Below are 22507 nucleotides of genomic sequence, written 5' to 3' on the forward strand. Positions count from 1 at the left end.
TTTGAACATAAACTTCATTGGTCAAGGGCCTAATAATCATAACAAGCCACAAACAGAAGTCAGGCCGCCGTCCTAATTGTGGAGAGGAGAGTGCAGTGATGCAACTCTTTTGGCCTTTTAGCCAGTGCAGGTCAAGGTTATAGTACAATTTGTACCATTTACCTATCTGATCATATTAAAACTCAAGCTTTCAAAAACTTGAAGCACTCAAGGTTTTTTGTCACTTCTTTCTTTGTGAGGCTCTTAATTCCCTGGTTGCATGGTTAAATCAGAGAATAAGATGTCTCCACATAAAGCAGGTAACCCACATTATCCCGTACCAAACAAAATACCAGGATAGATTCTAGAAGCTTGCAGATGATGTCAAATGTGTCTGCCGTGTAGGTTATCTAACTTCATTGGGTTGTGAATACAATGGTCACATCACTGATGCGATTCACTTGTACATCGGTCTTCTGCACTGAACTGATGGGTCTTTCCCCGATAAATTCATTACATGGTTACTCAGTGATAGGATACAGAAATACATGCTGCAGTATCCATATTGGGCCAATATAGGGATTACTGACACCATATCATTGAGTAACCATGTAACTAATAGAATCTCTCCCACGATATTTTTCAAACCTTTTTATAAAACCGTACCTACTGGTACATCAAATCCTTTTGGGGTTGTGCTATAAATGAGTTTTCTTTTCTTATGGCAAAATTGGGCACATGTCTGTAAGTTCCCAATGAACAGAACACAAATATTTATAAATGGGTTTTTGTATCCTGTCCAATCAAAATATAGGCACTGGACACAAGCTGATGCACTGAGGTTTCATTCCTGATAAAACTCTTTGACCAGGAACTCTCCATAAAATGGTTTCTGATAATTTTACAATGCAGTATGCTGGTACGTCCTGTCAGATCATGATTAAATAATTGTCATGACGTCCATGATTATGTAGTACTTGATCGACAATTACAGTCAAAAGGATCTCCCAACAGGATCTTCAGGTGATGCAATTATCACAAGTACAAACTGGCAGCAAAGACAATGTCCCTCTTGATTTTTCGTATCCCTGGAAACATATTTAAGTATGATTTATACATCACTGAAAGAATTAATTTTTCACTATAATAATCACATATATGGACTTATGGGTTTACACAATGGCAAGATAATCTATGAGGATTGACAATCCTTACACAAAAGCAAGGGAAAGGATGTGTATTTTGTGAGTTTCTTCACGTCAGAATGTCTTATGCAACACAATCATTTCTTTAATGTTGACACACATTAAGTATTCATTTTCTAGGTCTTGCGAAGACTTTAAAAGCACCTACATATATGTGACTAAACTTCATGACAGCAAACATGATTTAATCATTTTCAAAGACAATGTCACATAATGTCATTTCACACGCCTTCAGGCAAATGGAAATTTTGCACATTTATTATTTTATCTGGCTTCAACACACACTTCTTACAACTTATTTTGTTTTTTTTTTCCCACATTTAAGATAAGTTTTTCCTAAAATACTGGTCTAAATATAGACTGGAGTAACTTTCTGTCGGGTGAATTTTGCAGGACTTGTAAGAACATGATAATTTGACCTGACTCACCTTCTGAGAATTTATTTTCCAACTCTGTGTTCCCAATGGCTTTTGCTGCCTGCACCATTTGTCTCAGAGTCTCCTCCAACCGCCTCATACACCTTATAATACTGCCTGAAATAAGGAAAGTGGTACAGGCATACGGGTAAAAGTTCCAACAATCAGATATTCATCCACCTTTTTTACAAATTGAACCTAAATTATAAGGCACTTTGCAAGTGCAAACACGGCAAAGTATGCATTCTGTAAGACGGGTCGGAAGTTGGAAGTCACATGACCACCCTTTCATGTCGAAAACAAAATGGCCGCCCAACGTTAAAGCATTAGGGAAAAGGTCACATTTTGCCACATACCTAACGACCATTAAGACCTAGTTGTACAAAATAACATCATGAAAGCTCTGCAGAAATACTCAGACTATCTGGTAAGCTGAAAATTATGCACATCAAACGGACACAAGATCGCTAGCAGTGATTCAAAAATAGTCATTTTCCTATGTCGTAACGTTAGGAGGACCATTTTCTTCACCCACGCCATTTGTTACAATGGAAATCACCTGGTCTCTAGCTTCTGATCTGTCTTACACAATATTTCCTTGATCAGTGCAGAGCAAGTGAAAGACCTGTGCATTTCTGTCCTACATGTACATCATTAGTGGTGCTGATAATTTAAAAATTCCTGGATCCAGATCACCATCAACATTCAATGGACTGGCCATTAGCCCAAGCCCATCCTGTGCACAAAATTTCATCCAAATCTGTTCATACCTTTTTTCATTAATGTCACTAACAGACAGAAGACAGACAAATAAATGCTAGCTAAAACATAACCTCCTTTGGCAGAGGTAATAAACTCAATACATTTTAGATACAGAAATGACATTTCAAGTCCTTCCTCTCAGCTAGGAGAGGTCCATGTTGGTGTACAATACCCGAGATACTCACCTTCAAATACATCTGTCATTTTACAGATTTGACCAAATGTTACCCCTGAAGCCCAGGCATTGACCACATCCATCATTTGAGGCTTGAATGATTCCACGTATGTCTCTTCGTCCAACTCAATCTTGGCCTCAGCACTCACCCGTGCTATCCTCCTGGCTGTGTCCTGCATTCAAAATTCATTTGTTTTACATGTGCATGTGTGTACTAATGAAAGCCAACAAAGGTTTGCAATTCAATGGATTTATCGATGGAGTCACCTCCAAATTATCATTAACCTATACAGAAGGGTGACAAAGATGGCTCAACCAAGACTGGGAGCTGTAACACGCCTCTCTAAGCACAAGATAAAATCAGTATGATAGATTGCTGCTGGAGAGCTTGTAAGATCAATATTGTCGATGGTCAGTTTCTTGAATGTTTAATAGCACATGGGGTATCATTTATGTTATTCACAAAACATAGAGGACTGTGGAGAAGTGCAACAAATAATTATCTACCATTATTATCATTATACAAAAGCACTAAAATTTGAAGTAATATGGTACATTATAACAAATTGGTAAAATTAAGTTAAACAAGTCCCAAGGGCATACGATACCATATTAAAGGATGATTCATCTTAAGGCCAAAAGTCTCCCTTTTATGATCAACAATTATTCACCTGCATTATCCTTAGGGGACCAGAAAGAGCCTCGGTCAGCTTGGGCATTTCATTGGCCTTCTCTTGGAAAACAAAACAGCTAAGAAGGGCACAGCATTGCTGAACATTGAGCTCATTGAAAACACCATTGAACAGCAGTTCTGTGAGTAGTAATTCATCAGCTCTGAAAATGCATGGTGTTCAAAAAATAATGGTATTATTTTGGGTCAACATTTATTTGAAAAGGGGAATGTAATACTGCATTAAGAACACAAATATCACATTTTTGAAAGCAATTTAGAACAGATAGACTTACGGACAATCATCTCTGACAAGGAATATCACAGTTTGTGTATTGTTACTTGCATGTATAATTAATTCCTCGCTTTATGTTCCAAACCTGGTACAACAGGTTATATCTCAAACATTGTTGGAGTACAAGAAAAAGTTTTTCAGAGATGAAGTGTATCTTACGTGCTAATTTCACATGCCACTCTTCCCTTCATTTCTATCACATCAGAGGCTGTGGCATAACCCATTCTCCTCAACACACGCTTCCAGACATTTCAATTCATCCATCTGCAGCAATGACTTCTTTTTTTTCAGTTCAGACTTCAGGGATTTAATTTCAGAACCAACCTGTTAAAAAAATTGGAAATTACACATTGCAAAATTGTCCACATTCTGTTGAATTTATATCCAATGAGATCATAATCATTTTAAAAAAATTTCAAGATATCTTTAACAACATTTTCTAGCATGATGTTCTTGATGTTTTCGTGTCTGTTAAATGATGACATTCAGTTCTAGTCAGTGTACATAGAATTAGTAGCAAGGCTTGCCTATATGAGACACATGAATGCAAAACTTCAGCTAAATGCATAAAGAACTGAAATCGTATATTTGATAACTTACAGTAATTAATATGCTCACAGAGCATCAGCGACGATATCATCCCCCTTGCATCATATGCATGTAAAAACTTCAGGTCAATGCATACAATACTTTTTAAGATATCAACCCTAAAATTTCATTTACAGTGATTCAAATACATAAAACACTAAGTCAGGAATTTAGTAATTTACGGTACTGGATATGTACATGTATACCAAATTGATGATGTAATATTCCCCTTGTGCTATTCTGCTTCTACACGTGTGCAAATCTGAGCTAAATACATGTGGTACTTCCTGAGATACCTTTCCTTAACACGCTGTTCAACACTGATTCTTATACACTATACACTAAGTAAGGAATTCAGTAATTTACGGTACTTAATATGTACACATGTAATCAAACGAAGGAATAACCCCCACTTGCTTTTCTGTTCTACATGTGTGCAAACCCTAGGCTGAACACATGAAGTACTTTTTAAGATACCAATCCCGAACATTTTGAACATTGCTTTCTCTGTTATGGGATATCATGAGATGAGATACATGTGACCCTGTTACACAATATGTATGTAATGTACTTACCTGTGCTTTCTTTGAATATTGATCATAAAGCTCTGGTAGCTTGGCATCTTTGTGTAGTGGATGAGAATAAAGACGTTGCTCAAAGGCTTCGATTTTCTGCAAAACATAAAATATAGTAACTCACATAGCTGAAGTATATCTGCGTGATTTCATTTGGACAGGCTAAATTTTGAGATGTTGACCTAGAAAGGATACACAAAGGCATGGATGGGCAGAATTCTCAAATGTCTTTTGAACTGGTACATTTAGAATCCTGGCTAACACACTGGTGCAAGTAAAAAGAAGTAGTAAAAACATGCATGGAGCAAATGCTCTACTAGATATTATTTATGGTAAATGACCTGAAGTTTTGCTTCTGTGACTTGGAAAGTGTTTCCCATTCACTGTGGTTGCTACTAACGGAGCGTCATGGGAGAGCATGAGGGGTGGTCAGGGGATTATACTGGACAGTTCAGGAATGTTAAAACAAGCTCAGGCTTCATTAAGCAGTTAGTCTATGCTCGCACCACCAACAGTTCATGTTTTTAGGATAATGATTTTAGTACATGCATTTCGCAAAGGCTGGATTGTTTTAATATCGTTATTTTGTGAGAAATGGGATTTTGGGAGAAAACTGTGGAGATTAAGAGTGACTACCCAGTACCTTATGGAGTGCTCATATGGAGTGCGATGTCAAATATATGTTTTCAAACTGCACAGCTCTCTGAATACAAAGCTCTTACAAATACATACGCCCATATTTGGTAAACATGAATACTTAATTAACTTAATACTGAAATGAGTCCCCCTCACACAGATTGGTTATCTATGTATGGGCATAAGTGACTAAAATCAAAGGACTCTGGTGAAAGGCAAAATAATAATCTTATCTGTTGCTGGCTACACGTAAACCACGCCTTGATTACGTGTAGTTGGGAGAACTCCACTATCAGTGGCTTGACCCCACGTGGCGAGGACTAGCAACCAGAGCTACTAAGTGCCATGCAGGTTAATTAAATGGGCGGGAGGCTATTCACTCTCTTTTGTCACCTTGCATCCGACTCAGATCATGCGAATGTAAACAACAGTAACTCACATGCAAAACTTAAGGTCTTTAACCATAAGCGATATTGTGAAAGTGCCTTATGGTATGGTACTGACTCCTAGATTTTCACTGACATGATACGTCACTTCCACATGTCCCATGAACATTGTGCCATATACAAAATGCCAGTTTAAAGGAAACATACATTTTTATGTACTTCGTCCACTTAGATAACTTACCCTGACCACATCTCCTAGGCCCTTCTCCTTTATTCCCATGTCTTCTACGGGATCCAGTAAAGGCAGGCCATCAGGTAACCTCTTCTGAACTTCCTACCATATAAAAAGTTGTTTATTTATTTATTTAGTTATTTATTTATTTAATCTGATTGGTGTTTCACGCTGTACTCATGAATATTTCACTTATATGATGGCGGCCAGCATTTAATAATTAATTTTAATAATGTTTTCCTATCATGCATAAGTAATTTGCTTGCTCTGTGTTGAATAGCATAGTTTTTAATGTATGTTTGATACCAACACAGTTCTTTTCATGAACCTGGTTAAGATTTTCTGGCAGAAACAGATTAACAAGTTTTCTATAACGAACCAGATTAAATACAAAATTTTCCTGCATAAGCCTGCAAAAAGCAGAGCAAATTTTCATTAATGAACCTGACAAACTTGTGCAACTTCATTTGTGTTGGACTATTTAGACAAGGTCAAGAGCCTGACAAACCAGTACAAAGTTTATTTATACAAGCCACACTAAACTGGTATAAACTTTTCTTGTACAAACCTGACTAACCAGTACCACGTATTCTTTGACTAACATGATTAACTACTACAAAGTTTTCTTGTTAACAAAGTACTTAGGTGGTCCTACCTACTGAAACTCTTTTTCAATAAGCCTGCATAACATGTTTTGCTTGAAATCTGATTCTCCCTTCAAAAGAAATGTGCTGCACACAATACATATGAATAGTAAACACTCACCTGAATGGACTTGAGTACACTCTGTCTGTTGTCTACTGGTCGAAGGTCTGATGGAAAATAGACTCGGATTGAACTGATAGCCTTTACCAAAGACAACAAAACAGGAACGACCTACAAAATGATTTAGTCATTTATCAACTGAAGGTTCATGTCTAAATGCTGACATGCTCATATTTTTTATATATTTGACTGAAAACTAAAGAATACTTCACCTATGTGAAGGCAGCCAATATTATATCAGAGCCTAGAGGAAACTCCCAACTAATCGTAAGTTGCTGATTTGCCTTCTCACGTATGACCAGAGAGGAAGTCAGCATGATCTGGACTTGAACTCACACCAACCTTAGTGGTGAGAGTTTCCTGATGCTCTATGCATAAAGGCTAATGTCTCATCAATGTTCACCTACTGGGTTTTTCAGGCACTTCCCCGCGTGTAAAGGGAGTTCTTGGCAAAATCAGAATTTTTTTTTTTTCACAGCCATTCGGTAAATTTGTTTTAGCTGGAAATTTTCCGCCAGAAATGGTTCCCCAGCCGATTTAACATCCACTAATGCACCACGAACATCTCAGAACCATTTTAATTTGTTCTTTTCACGTCATGTAAATATAACATGTGGATCAATACTTCATAAACAGTAATGAACTACAGGTACATTTAAGTCCACCTTTAGAATGGACTAAACATGCAAGAAGCAATTCATTCACTGGCTAGTGGGTATGACTTGTTATTCTATGCTGTAACATATAATCTGTGAAATAAGCTGGACCGACAAAAATCTCCACGCTACGCCTCTCCCTCACCTGCATCTCTCCCCTTTCTCCTGGAGGACATGGTTTGACCGCAGATGTGCGATTGCTTCGGGCACTATCCTTGGTCAGGTGTAACAGGACTTCTACCACGTAACTGGGCTCACCCACAACTGGGGCCTGACAGGCAAGAAAACAAGACAAACACATATACATACACAGTTTTGAAAAGCTTCATGATTTCAGGAAACCTTTTGCTTTCCACTGGGACTTTTCACTTACATGTATGTTATGGATGTCATGTTTTTGGAGGAGAAAGTCCAACCGAAAACATTCGGGCACTCTCCTCATTACTGAACAAAGAATTTGACCTATCAATACTGTCTTAAGTAATAAATAATTATGTCGTCTAAAAATTTCAATATTTCACTAATTAATCTATTTCACAGGTCAGGTGGCAACTCACATCTGATTGATTTGCCTTCTTCTGAAAGTTGACAACCATACCCCAGCCAAAGTCTTCCTCACCATTTTTTACCTGTGAAAGAAATATTTGTCGATAGATAGAAAAGTCAAAACTTGAAGATAAAATGCACACGTTCAGCCTATTTCAAACTCTTATGTGAAGTAGTTACAGTATAAATATAAAAAAAAACAAAATATCATAATGGCATTTAATACACTTCAGACTTCTGGAGGTAGAGACGAGAAGTTAAGAAATTTGCTCAGTGAGCTCTCAGTGAAGCTGATGATGCCATACGAGATAAGATACTGACAAACTTTCCCAATGAAAGTGTACATGAACAGATATGCACACCATACTGCTGCAAGACATGTGGCCTCCAATAAATGTTAGATTGTGCAAATGACAACATGCGCGTCAGCCACTACGTATTGTCACCAAGGCCCTACGAACAGTGAGAGCAGAGGAACATGCAGGGATTGCTCGTCCAGTGCCGGGACTGAACCTGCACCTCGTGGCAAAAATAAGACAACATTGTGATATAATACATAAACATTTAGATTAAGATGATTTTTTTAGATTGAAATTCACTTGAACTAAATGCTGAAGGAACACAGCCTCTCACCTGTATCAATCTGCCTGGTTGGAGAAAAGGTAATATATACTGAGGTTTCTGTATGTAGGATATCAAGGTCTTCCCCAAGTTATCAAGCTGTTGACGGATCTTGTAGTATGAGGACACATTATCTTCATTGGGAATGGAAAGACTATTGTACTTTTCTTCTAGCTCCTTCAATTCTAGAATATAAATTAAAACAAATTCAGATTTTTCAACAAGGCAGAATGGGGAATATAATTAAAATTATAAAAGACCAGGTGTAAAACATACATGTAATTATCACAGTACTGGCTGTTTACGCAAAGCCAGAAGGCCTTTATGATGCAGGTCTTTCCTTTTACCAGAATACCACACAGTCTCTCCAAATGTACAGTCAGTTCTTCCCTCGCAAACTTTTAGTACAGTTTATGACAACTCTGTTTCACAATCATTATTTCGCATACAAACATCCCGCTTACTTTCATAGAGTTCTGGTATGGCTGCATAATTCTGGAACTGGAAAAAGGACCTCTCCAGCATGTACTCTGGGTTGATCTCCTCCACACGAAGCAGGTTTAACACCATATTGTAGGTCAGATGGAATGCACTGTTCAGTGCATCTGCTTTACCCTATGAATACAAATGCAGGCTCATACAATGAAAGCATTCAATCTAATACATTGGAGTTGCAACATGAGGACAGAATACTAATATCTATGTGACGGAAAACTTCCAATTTTGAAGAACAGTAGAGTTCTTTTAATATGGTATGAAAGAACTGCAATCAAAGATTCTATGTTAATTTATAACTTCAAATGTTTCAATGCAAATATGACAATGTTTCTCTTTCCTTGCAATGCCATAACTTAAATACCTCTTTGTTTTGAAAAGGTTCAAATCAGCCATTCAAGACCTTTTGTTAGCACTTGTGTTTTTGTTTATTTATCTTTGATCAAAGACAATCCTAGCTTTCATGTACCAAAATAAACAATTTCGGTGAAAGCATCTGCTACAAAGCCAACTGAGGTCTTACTTACTGGCTACATATAAGTAATATTTGCCATTATATTTCTGTTACCTTGACAATTAGTTTACCGGCAGAAGGACTCATCTTTTCATCAACCATGAGTATCACAATGCCTCGGTCATCAAGGCCACGCCTTCCTGCACGCCCACTCATCTGGATGTATTCTCCAGAGGTTAACTACAACAATGTCAACAATTTTAATACTACACATCTTCTCAAATAAATCTTGTGCTTACATTTCATCTTTGTACCCAAGTAATTTTATTTTAAATTTTAATTGCATAAATGCTCTGGCTACTAAAATGTTTGGAAAGGACTTCCAGGTACATTACACCTAATGAAATATTAACTTATGAGGTGATGCTAACAATATCCTAAATACAAATATTTGAAACCTGTTTGTGTCTGAACTATTAAAATTTAAAACAATGGTTTTGACTATATTCATAGCATCTCAAAGATACATCAAAGCTTCGTTGGCAATTACAAGGTGAGGGGAGGGGTGATCGGCCAATAATTCCAACCAATAACTACCCTAATTCTTCAACCTTTTCAACCACCTCTGCAACCAACATTTTGAAATACTCTGAGAGAACTAAGTGGTGTAGAGAAATAATCTGCACAGTTTTATGAACCTTACATCTTTAATGACACATAGAAATCATCTGTAGCATCAGTTTTATAATAATTGTATGCATAAATTCAACTGAAAAATGTGCTTTAGTGGTCGAAAAATTTGATGATTTACAGTAATGTACATATAGACACACAATCATACTGAGCCTATAGATATTTGAAGTGTCTCACCCATCTGAAATCTTTACCATCAAATTTCCTGCAGCTGGTGAAAAGCACAGTTCTGGCAGGCATGTTAAGCCCCATAGCAAATGTCTCTGTGGCAAACAGGGCCTGTAAAACAGGAAACAACCATTTGATGGATGTATCCACATGTATTTAACTGATATTCACCTATGCTCAAGAATACTTCACTTCCAGGGTGGTGTCAGACATATCTGTCGGAGAAGTACCTTACTCTGCCCAGAAGAAATTACATACATGTAGTAAATTTCTTATTCCTTGATAACAAAACTTGTCCAAACTTACAGCAAAGCAAAAAATGCGCTACAATCCCATTACAATAGAACGATATTTGTTAACTTTACCCACCTTAATGAGTCCTTCCGCAAAAAGAATCTCAATGGTTTCTTTTAGGATGGGCAGGAGTCCGGAGTGATGAATCCCAACACCTTTCTTTAACAATGGAAGAACATGCTCTACCTGGAACATTACAGATTCACACACTCAGTTTGCATCCACATACCACAGAGCAAGTTTTTATGCAATTTCAATGGAATTCCACAACAACCAAATATCTTCTCAAATTCTGGACCTCAACAACTCATGGGAATTATGCGTTTGTTTATACACAAGTCTAGCTGCACACAATTTTACAGTCACACAAAATTGTTATCTGTTTGTTTAAAAACATTAACCGTTGGCACTTTGACAACATCATATAACTAAGTATTCTCCTCATCCATAATAGTTTAGCTGTGTATGAGTAAAACACTTACTAAGATCAAGTTCTGAGACTTCCTTAAGTGGGCATTTTCACAGACCATTGTTTCAGAGTGTGAAATGATAACCATATCCGACGATGATGGCAAATTCTAAAGAGATTTCCTGCTATATTTTGACTTCCTGAAACTCATTAAAATGTTTACTTCCTTAAATGTCAGAATGTTGTTTTTCACTGAAACATTTTATAAGTCTTACCTGAGGCAGCTTTTTATCCTCATCTGACAATGCATCAATGGCATTGTTAAAAACTTCTTCTATCATGCCTTTTTCTTCCTCTGAAAACAAAATATACTTTATTTTATCTATTTATTTATCTTTTTTGGCATTAAATAAAAAAAATGGTCCATGCAATTCAACATCTTAAAGAAACAATCCACTGAACAATTTTTGTTGTACAAAAAAAAAAAAATGTTCTTAGTTAATAAACAGACCAAAATACAAACGTCACAGCCTAAGCTTGACCTAGAAGCTTTGTCAAAAGGCGCTATATTTGAGCACGATATTTTAAGAGTACAGGAATACTAACCTGTGTTAAAGTCAAGTTTTGACATCTGTAGTGCATAAGCTTCACATTCTTTCCTGCTAAAGCTGAACACGATGACAGGGGCAAAACTTCGCTCCATGATCATTTTCACAATTTTGAAACAGTTTGACTCATTACCTGAAAACAAAATAATAAACAAAACTGCATATGTGAAATTTAGAAAACATCATTGTAACCTGACACTTGCACTGAAATATAAAGCTTTTATTTTTAAAACATACCAAAAGAGGTATCCCAAAGATAGCAGTAAATGCAAGAAATATATTTTATCTGGAAGGCTAAACTTCTGTTTCTGGGACCACTTCAACAATTCGATTGGAATATTCTTTCCAATTTTGATGCAACAGATTCATCTCGTCTCATTTAACTGAGTGACATTTTGAGATAAAAGTATTATATTAAAACACTATTAAACCAAATACCTCCTTTGACTCCCCCTCTCCTGCCTCGACGGTCACCTTTAGCAGCATCCCCAGCATCTTTTAACACATTCATGGCCGCGTTGAAATTCTCTTCACGAAATTCACCCTGAAATAGCACAGGACAATGAACAATAAGAGAAACAAATTCTTGTGAAATGTGAAAGAATATAGCTATCTTTTAAGTAGTTTAATTCCCACATCAGCTTGTCAGACACCTTATGATAGTTTTGCAGCAATATGACTGATGTATTACTAATGGTTTAAACCTGGCCTGAAGCTTTAATATATGGGAAAATTTCATCCAGAGGACTGATTTAAATGCCACATGACTTCATAATTAATTTCATAACACAAGCTACATTTACATACAGCCTAATGTTTGCGAGATTTTGACCTCTCCAAAGTCCTTTTCATTTCGCAGCACAAAATAAGAAGTTAAACATCTTACGTTTTCATCCACTACTAGATGAATGCCATCCCCTCCAGCTGGGAAGATGTAATGTTGTAATGGTGTTGGACGGTATTCAGTATACACAACATGGCAAGGCTAAAGAAAAACCATAAACAGCATAAAGTGCAATACTTGGGGGGAATACATACACGAATAAAAAATGAAAACATCTTTTGGAGTTCTTGAGGTAACAAGAAAAGTTAAAAGGGACAGTTTTAACATCTTTTTAATTGCAAAATAGAGGAAACAAATTCAGACTTGTACCCAAGATTTCCTGTTGATCTTGCTAATCACATACATGTAAATCATCAAAAAGTGAAGCTTGAATGCAGTTGACAATTTTATTTTTTGTTAAAATAAGAAAACATAGTTTGAACACTACTGGGATTTTTACCATTACAGTAAAAATTAGTGATACGATGATCTATCTATTTACATGACTTTTACGCTGTACTAGAGAATATTACACCTATATGAGAACAGCCAGCAATATGGTGGGAGGAAACGCAGGCCTATCCACAGGTTGCTGGCAGGTCTTCACGCATACGGCTGGACAGAAAGCCAGCATGAGCTGGACAAATTCACAGCGACCCCATTGGTGAGAAGCTCCTGGGTCATTGCTCTGCGCTGCCGTTCTAATCACCTTGGCCACAGAGGCACCCTGATAGGATGAAGTTTGACCTGCCTGTATGCTCTCTTTGTCTGTAAATTCTCTATTTCTGAACTACACGACAAAAGTATGTGAGGTCTCCCATTCTACACATCTGTGTACATGTCCAGGGCAATGGACCAAACAGCTTTCCCTGAAATAGTCTGCATACCATTTTGTGCTAGAACTGCTTATTTATATCAAACTGTGTTACCGACTAGAAATGTTTTATTTCTTTCTTGGCTGAATTGCATTGTCTTACTCTCCCATTTTTCCCACTAAATATTGAGGATGCTTAACTGTGATCCCTGAAACAAGTGTATGTTGACATACCTGTTTGTGCAGATAGCAGATCCACTCTGCAAACTGCCTTGCATTCGGAATTGTGGCAGACAAGAAAACATAATGTACGTTGTCTGGTAGTAATATGATAGTCTCCTCCCAAACAACACCCCTCTCTGAAAACATAGGATCATCAAACATAGTAACAAAATGTCTGGTATCACAAAAATGATACTTTACTACCCAAAAAGATCTTTATGAAATTTGTTATCAGCAGATTTATGTTACACATTATTTGCAAAACAACCATTATTACAAGATTATCAAAAAAATTGAAGCAAAATTCACTGCACATAAATATTGGAGTTGCCAACTTTTAAACTCTAGCATAAATTGGAAATTTCACTGTTAAAATTTTTTGCCAAACAAAACAGCATTGCTTAGTACTTTTGAAATTTGTTAGGATATTATTAAATACAGTCAAAGTTTCAACATGTATGTATTTATTTATTCGACTGGTGTTTTACGGTGTATTCATATTCGCCAAATATTCCATTGTACCCTGGTGGTCAGCATTATGGGGACCATGCGTACATTTCTGGTAGACTTTCCCAAAGTTTCAATATGCTAAGCAGCCAAATATGCTATTGGGCCTTAATACATGTTGTTTTCTAAGTAACACACCTTTGTCCCGCATATAATGTATCTCGTCAAACACGACCCAAGCCACTTCTCTCATCACCTCTGATCCACGGTACAACATACTACGCAAAATCTGAAAACGATTCCATCAAGAGGAGTCCATTAGTTTGAGAGAAAAACAAAGTACAGCTTGTACATTACCGCCTTCAATAAATGCAAAAAGACATCTAAGCAACAAACCAAACTCATACTGCTAATGTCACTCCATGTAGAGGTGATCAAAACAAAACAAAAAAAACTTACAGTTTGTGTTAAGACTATATAAGTGGAACACATGTAACAACATGATTACTCATTAAGAATGAAGAATGTATCCCATCATGTCAGTGCCACAGCTACATTTTAACTGTGACAATAACATGTGAACAGTGGTAATCAGGGTTGATCAAGATAAACAAATACAACACTCAAACTTAGGACACACTAATGCAAACTGATAAAACCAAATGTTCAGTTAGCCCAACTTAAGTTAAACTGGAAAAAGACACATGTAAGAAAAATCATACATATTTTTTTTACCACAACTGTTTCAAAAGAAATAAAACATAATCAGCACTAACGTCCAAAAAAATAATAACTAGAGCTGCATGCAGTTATAGACCTTCCAAGCAATCTGTACACACAGCTTTTAGCGTCCACTCTCTTTAACTTTCCACTTTCTGCACCACAGATCGTTCAAATCTATTAGTTCTATGCTCTTCCGAAAAGACCCCAGCTTTGACTAATACGAGCAAAAAATACACATAATCCATATTACACAGTAAACTTTCCGAACAAGGGAATTGCATGTAACTTGACGTCCTCATCATGAATCTGGTCTATTTTTTCCCTGCAAGATGTACTTAAATCGCAACTGCCGTCAAAAATTGAAAATTTGCAAATTTTACCCCATACTTGTAGGTCACGTGACAGAAAACTAATACAGCTGTAAAGTTCAAAATTCCTGAGTGGAAGTGACTATATGTACTGCATGTATGCTGAAAGTCTGTGCGCTGTCTTAATAAATACAAGATACACAGCGCTTCAAAATTTGACAAAAGGCCAATTTACTATATTTTGGAACATTTACAAGTGTACGTTATATAAAACATACACACTCTTTTGGGGCCAGGGTGAATGTAGAAATATTGTAAGTAGTTTGATGTCCTGATCACAAGTCCGGTCTTATTTTTTTCCTGTGATGTATATTTTTGTTGCAAATCAAACTACGAACAAGTGCAATTTCCCCCAGTTTTGCAGGTCAGGTGACAGAAGACAGCTCTAAACCTGAAAATTGCTTTATATAAAGGGCTATACATGAACTATATGTATGGTAAAAATCATTGACCTGTGTCAAAAAACACAGGACACGCATGCTTTTGAATAATGTCCAAAGGCAGATTTACCACATTTGGCACATTCACTTAAACATGCTATATAGTGTCATACATAATACAATACAATACAATAGTGTAATGTATGGATGGTTACGAAGAATATGTATCATGTATATGTTCTCTTAATTATCTGGTTTGCACTGCAGTTGCAATTGGGTCACCCAGTGCCATTGCACCCAATATTGGGCATGTATTTCTAAAAGTCAGCTTTATTTTTGTGTGAACCTTGTCTTCTTTACTACACACTAGCCCGGCCCCAGTGATTGACAGATATCTACATATGCCCTGGTCCTTTCTGACAACGGCTGAGCTATTAGTAAAGCAGTCAGTTGGTGCATGGCAGGTCATGGATTCATACGTGGAAGTATAAACTTGCTGTTACACGGGTGATGTTCTTTGCATTATTTCTTACAAATAGGCATGCTAAGACTGAGAAGGGATCACAGTTTCTCACTGGGCAAAGCGCAGCATCATCAAGCTCGTTGATCAATTTGCGGGAATGCAAATGACCGGCTAATTGCCTCAGTGATAAACTTGACCTAATTACACAAGGATTTAAACGCTAACTGTCTCCTGGCTGTGTGGTATGCCACAGATGTGTTTTGTGTAGTTGAACGGCGAAGATGACTGATGTCGGGAAATTGACATTAGGCAGATCGTGCCAGGTTTGCATTGCTCACACCAGGCAATCATGTCAGAGTTCGATCCCAGATTACTTTAGAATTGGTAATGCACTAACGACTACGAAGAATGTAGGTTTTCTGATTAAGTTGGTTAGGTATCTATACATGGACACCATTATGGTAACCCGAAGTGACACCACATAAGCCAGCAATACAGGCTTGAACCCTGGCATAGCAGCATTAGCAGCTATATTTTTGATGTTTTTTAGGTCATAACCTAAAAACTATATCAAATACAAAAGTAACTCTTACAGATTTATAATCCAGACGTCAAGCAGTACTAAACAGTGTGTTTATTTAATCATTATGAGCAGTTTTTAGACTTGACCTACTTTTAAGCTAATTTCATTGGTCAGTTACAGCGCAACTTGCATAACAAACAAAAAGTTTTTGTACAATATAGGCACAGCCATACACCTAAAACTTGCAAGTAAAATGTCATCCAAAGATCATTAGCCGATTTACAGAAAAAGATGGTTTAAGCCATCCCAAGATCATTAGCCAATTTACAGAAAAAGATGATTTAAGCTTATCATTAAAATTCAAAATGGCTGCTAAATCACGTGCCTTGCGAAACAGCACAAAATGTCAAAATATGCTTCATATGTTGGCTATTAAAAATGCCAAGTTTGTTTTTTTCTACCTTTACCAGTTCTGGAGATATTGCAGTTTTACGAGCCGACTATGAATAAAAATAACAAGTTTTTAACGCAGTTTAATGCCAAAACTATCAGTCATAGCTGTGCGGTCTTAAAAATGAAGATCTGTGGTTGATCTATCCACTGACAAATTTTCAGCTTCATAGCTAATGCGGTGTCCGATCACCTGACATTTGAAAAATGACACTGAAATGAGCTATAATTGCAATTTAAAGAAAAACTAAAACCACAGAGGCCAAACTACAGCTAATTGCTATTTTGTTTTTTCAAAATTCATCCACAGGTCATCACATGATCAAAACGACCAGTAGCTTCCACACTTCTCGACCGATTTGCACAAAATTTTCAATCCTGATACCCCCAGTAGTCTTGTACATGCATATCAATTTTAAATGCAATTGGATCAGCGGTTCTGGAGAAGAAGTGTTTTTTTGGATTTCCATACTGCTCCAATATGGCCAAAAAGTGGGTCACAGATGAGTAAAATTTCAAAAATTGTCTGAGCAAGAACAAGAGTCTTCCAAACGAAGCTTGAAAGCCTAATTAAACACAAATTAGGCTTGGAAGCCTCATTACACACAGATGAATATAATAATTCCATTTTTAATTGCAAATGAAGAAATTTCAAGAATCAGAATAAAAAAAATAAAAAAAATTCCAAGACCCTTTACTTGAAGCTGCCAGTCTGTACCTCTGTGGTCATAATGAGACAGCTGGCATTTGGGTTGATGGTGACGTCCCCAGTCATCAAGCCTACATCCTGGAACTCCTCCATCATTTCCCTATACTTCTGGTTGCTGAGGGCTTTGATTGGTGTTGTGTAGATCACCCTTTGTTTGCTCCTTAGTGACATAGCTATAGCATACCTGAAACATGTGCAAGGTGTCTTAATTAGGGAATTACATGTAAGTTATTTTTAACCTTGAGCCATGGGTATCCGGTTGAAATTATACAATCAAAGCTTAAATCCCCATATACCTTTCTCAACACACAGATGATTATACTGTTATAATCTTGACTGGTAAAGGACATCAAAATTAACCAATTAAAATGTAGAAAATTTTTATTATTTAAATCTTTAGATTTCTGTTTTTTGATTTTAGATTTGTCGTAGACAGTTGAGATTCATGTCCCCAGTCTGACTATAGGCTGTTCCCATATACGCGTGCACTGGTACTACACAGACATCATTCAATATGAAGGCAGACTTAAGTTATCGGCAAAATGCACTTTGATGCTGACAATGTCAAATGTCTGGAAGACAACTGCAGGTAGACAATTAGTTATTTGCACATTTCTAAAAACCAATCCAACTGTGCCCTCACTGATGTGATACCAGTTCCACTAGACACCTCTGAATGCTATTGGCCAATATGTTCTAGAGTTCTTATGACCATAATGTTACAATCAAAGATGACAAAGTACATTTCCTGGTAACAGATACACACGAAGTCAAAACTTTAATGCACCATACTTTTTGACAAAACCATCCTTAACACTTATCTTCTTAAATATGGAATTACACAAATTAGCAATTCACACCAACAATTTTGTAATTTATACTTCTGCTAATAGCAGACAAGCAGACCATAAATTGATGGAACATCTCCCTCACTTTACTGTGCTTTACCTGTACGCAAAACCTGAGCTTAATATGTGCAATACTTTTTGATGTATCATCTTAACATTTACCTTAACGGTGATTCCAAAACACAAAACAGTCATCAATTTTGTAATGTAGAGAAAACAACGCAGCGAAGCACCCTAGGCATCAACAGTGGGATATCCCCTCATATTATTTAATTAATGTCCCCATTATGCTTTACATGTCCACACTTAAATGTGCTATAAATTCTCCAAAGATATATCCACACAGTGTCAACAAGGTAATTAAGTGAGTTGAATGCATCCCACAGTAGCACATCAAGCCATACACTACTGTATTCAAAGCAACAGTCACAGAGTACAGACCTTATAAACTAATGAACTTCATGCTCTTTTTACTAAATCGACCAATTTTCTAATCACCGCTCCGAATATCCATGTGAAGTTATTGTGAGATCTTTAATCCCTAAAAAGCGCCCTTGTTGAGTAACAGGTGTACTCGCCCATGTACGACTTGTCATAAAAGCGAAAGGCAAGTTTTCTTTGGTGAACTTCATGCAAGACAAGAAAATTGCTTATTGCCACCTAGGCCTTGAAAATAATGTCAAGCCAAAAATCCTGAAAAGTTTCAGTCCAGGAATGGGATTGAGCCGATGGCTTGTGTGACAGTGAACCAGCAACTGAAACACAGGCACCATAACTGTTCGGCCAAGGCCCATTACTAGCTGTAAACGGAACATATTCCAAAAAAGAAAAAAACAACATACTCAGCCACAACAGTTTTTCCAGCTGACGTATGGGCAGACACCAACACAGACTGGCTGTTCTCTAGACACAACACAGCTTCCTTTTGAAACGGATCAAGAATGAATGGGTACTCCTTTGCTGGCTTTTCTACTGAAGGTTTAAGGGGAACAAACTCTGCATCTGGTGGGATAGCAACCTATAACAATGGATACAATATCTAAGTCATATCCTTATTTTATTTCCGTGAAGTACATGTATTTATTTATTTATCTGAGTAGTGTTTTTCACCATACTCAAGAATATTTCACTCACATGATGTAGGCCAAGATTATGGTTGGAGAACTTGGGCAGGGCCAGGGGAACCCACAACCATCTCCAGACCTTCCAACATTTCCATGAAGTAGTAGGACAGTTTAAGTGTTATCAGGCTGAGGACGTCAAACCTGAACCCCTCCTATTCCACAACACATACATACTGCAAATCTTCAACCTTTTTGACTACTAAAGTACTTTTTTCAATTGAATTTAAACACAGAATTATTTTGAAAATGATGCCAAAAATAATTTGTTTTTACTCATTAAAAATGAAAGCTTCATAAAACTGGGGAAATTATATCTCTACACCCAATAGTTCTCTCAGAATGATTCAAAATATTGGTTGCAGAGGTGGTTGAAAAGGTTGAAGAATTAGGGTATACTGAAATCAAGTATATAAATATTTGTAATTTCCTCCAAATGTTGAGCAAAAAGTCAAAGCTAACATTTTCCAATTCTTTAGTATTCCAACAGTAATCTTTGAAGTACCAGGGTTAGATGTACTGACGTAATTATCCAATAAGAAAAACAAGCCAGGTCAAAGGTTAAAGCTGTCATTACCTCATGTAAACAGGCCTCCACTGTATCAACTCTATGAATCTGGATACGTGGCATAACCTCTGTCAGACTGGAGAAAAATAGTTTCAACATTAAGGGCACATCCTTGCGTGAATGATATTGGCTACATATAAAGAGATAACTAAGTTACACCTTGGTCATAAAAACAGTTCAGGTCAACTTGATATACGCCTAAACATATATACATTTACAGTGGACATAAAGTAAATGGTGATATGGTTACCATGGCAACCACAAAATGCATATATATATATATATATATATATATATATATATATATATATATACATATATATATGAAACATTCTCACTTCTGTATCTGTGCATTAAACGAAAAGTAAAACAAAAAAATTAGTTGCCACACAAGCACAGAAAAAACAACTAAAAGATCAAAAAATCACAATACCATTAAAACTAACAGTCTAAATAGCTATCGAAAACCAACAGATGTACTATAATGTGTAGGTATGGTTGAAACATTTGAGGACACATTCCACAGACCTGATCTCTTCCTTGATATCTGCTTTGAACTTTTTGGCTGTCTTCTCTTGCACATTTTGTTCACTCTGTGGTCGTTTATCAGTGATACTACGGAGAAGATCTTCAGCCCTGTAACAATCATAAAAAGCTTGTTTTAAACACAGAAAAACTTCAAAATCAACACAACCATTTCACAATAATTAAAACAGTTGTGTGGTAAGACAGATGTGTTTATATATTATATATAAATTACCCCCCACCCCCACCCCAATATAATAATTCATAATTTCTTGCTAAGCAACTGAATTTGTATGTTGCAATTCTTTTTTTATTATTTCAACAAATGCTATTATCAAGTTTCTCTTGAAGATAAACAAATAAAGATAAATATCAAGTATTATAATTAATGCAAACTGATTAGACATTTTTCTGTCAAGCAGTTGCTGCACACAATTTGGATGGGCACCTCTGGTCATGTGCATTAACAGGGGATGTAGACAGGTTTTTAGAAGGTTGAGCTGATGTTTAAATACTTAAAAACACCAGCATATGGGACAAATATAGTTTCTGTTTATTTATTCAATTGGTATTTTACGCCATAGTCAAGAATACTTTACTTATATGATGGCGGACAGCATTATGGTGGGAGGAAAAAGGGCAGAGCTCCGAGTAAACACTGCCCATCCAAAAGTTGCCAGCAGACCTTTCGGCTTTCGGCTTTAATGAGCTTGCATTTTAGCAATCTCGCAAGTTCACGCTGGTTGAGACAATACTGGGTGGGGCTATCGCAAATTAACGCTACTAAAAGGCGTGAATGTCCTGTCGGGCCGACAGATCCCACTAGGTGAGATGTCTATTCTGTCCAGCAAGTAACGTAAAATCTCTCCTTTTAACTGCATTAGTTTGCGAAAGCCCCCACCATCTCTTGTTCATATCCGTGTGAACTCGCGGTACTCGACTTATAATGGGAATATGTGAAGTCAGCCACTAAATTTGAACTCTCTCCCAAGGAAGTTTTCCAGAGGAGTTCTAAAAATGTTTTAAAGTTCTACAATGCTTATCAGCAGAATAATTAACAAGTGATACTCACTACATAGCCATCCTTTGGCATGGAAGGTGGGGGAGAGTGTGGGCAATGGCAGCAACAGGAGCTTCACATGTCACAAAGTGAAAGCACGTTGCCGGAGGATGGCACTGCATTGCAACAACAACAGTGTGATCACACAAAAAAACAGTCATACGAGTGTACCTACCTTTCTTGGTCAGATCTTTTACCAGTTGTCTCTTGGGATACCGGCCGTTTCTTCTTTCCAGAACTCTGGGATTTCTCATTTGTTTTTTCTTCATTTTCGCCAAATACAGAAAATAAATCTTCTCCGCCAAATGTGTCCATGTTGGCTCTAACGAGGCCACCAGCCCATCTTATGAATTAATTTTGGGCCCACTACCGTTTGGGTCCAGTCCAGTACTTGGGTTCGCACCAACTTTCCTATTCTAAGCCGCCGCTTTGCATTTAAATTCAACCCTCGCCCTTTCCCCTTTCTCCACGCCCCCGTCCCCGTCCCTAATATTTATTTAGTTTCGTTTCATGATGAATGTATCTGTATGTATGTATGTATGTGTGTATGTTTATAATGACCACAATATCAGGTTTTGCCCCTTTCAGTAATAATGTCTGCTGCATGGGGGTTACAGACAAAAATCACTAGGATGTTAACCCTGCGGGATGGTGCAGCCTCTGCTGAGGAAATCATACATGCAACTGGAATGAATATCGACGGAGTTTACTATGTTGCCATAACATTCAAAGGAATAAACATTTTTCAAATACTGTAGTAAAATATTTAATAGGATTATATACATTGCGTTGTATGAAAAAGCCAGCAATTTATTTGGCGCTGTAATACTGATAT

General features: G+C 36.9%; 1 protein-coding gene across 1 annotated transcript; it reads right to left on the reverse strand.

Annotated features, from left to right (window-relative positions):
- Window positions 1-579: 579 nt before the first annotated feature.
- LOC135469826 (exosome RNA helicase MTR4-like) lies at window positions 580-21993 on the reverse strand. Its single transcript, XM_064748436.1, is given in 27 exon segments — window positions 580-1067; window positions 1613-1717; window positions 2548-2710; window positions 3209-3371; window positions 3662-3744; window positions 3746-3826; window positions 4666-4761; window positions 5929-6021; window positions 6685-6795; window positions 7486-7611; window positions 7898-7969; window positions 8520-8692; window positions 8972-9122; window positions 9571-9696; window positions 10327-10428; window positions 10687-10797; window positions 11296-11375; window positions 11627-11761; window positions 12067-12172; window positions 12515-12613; window positions 13500-13624; window positions 14133-14223; window positions 17560-17734; window positions 19241-19416; window positions 20097-20163; window positions 20616-20723; window positions 21848-21993. Coding segments are annotated over 27 exon segments (3111 nt in total). The 5' UTR covers window positions 21988-21993; the 3' UTR covers window positions 580-1014.
- Between the last annotated feature and the right edge of the window lie 514 nt (window positions 21994-22507).

This window comes from Liolophura sinensis, chromosome 7, assembly GCF_032854445.1.
Source record: "Liolophura sinensis isolate JHLJ2023 chromosome 7, CUHK_Ljap_v2, whole genome shotgun sequence".
NCBI classification, from domain to species: Eukaryota; Metazoa; Mollusca; class Polyplacophora; order Chitonida; family Chitonidae; genus Liolophura; species Liolophura sinensis.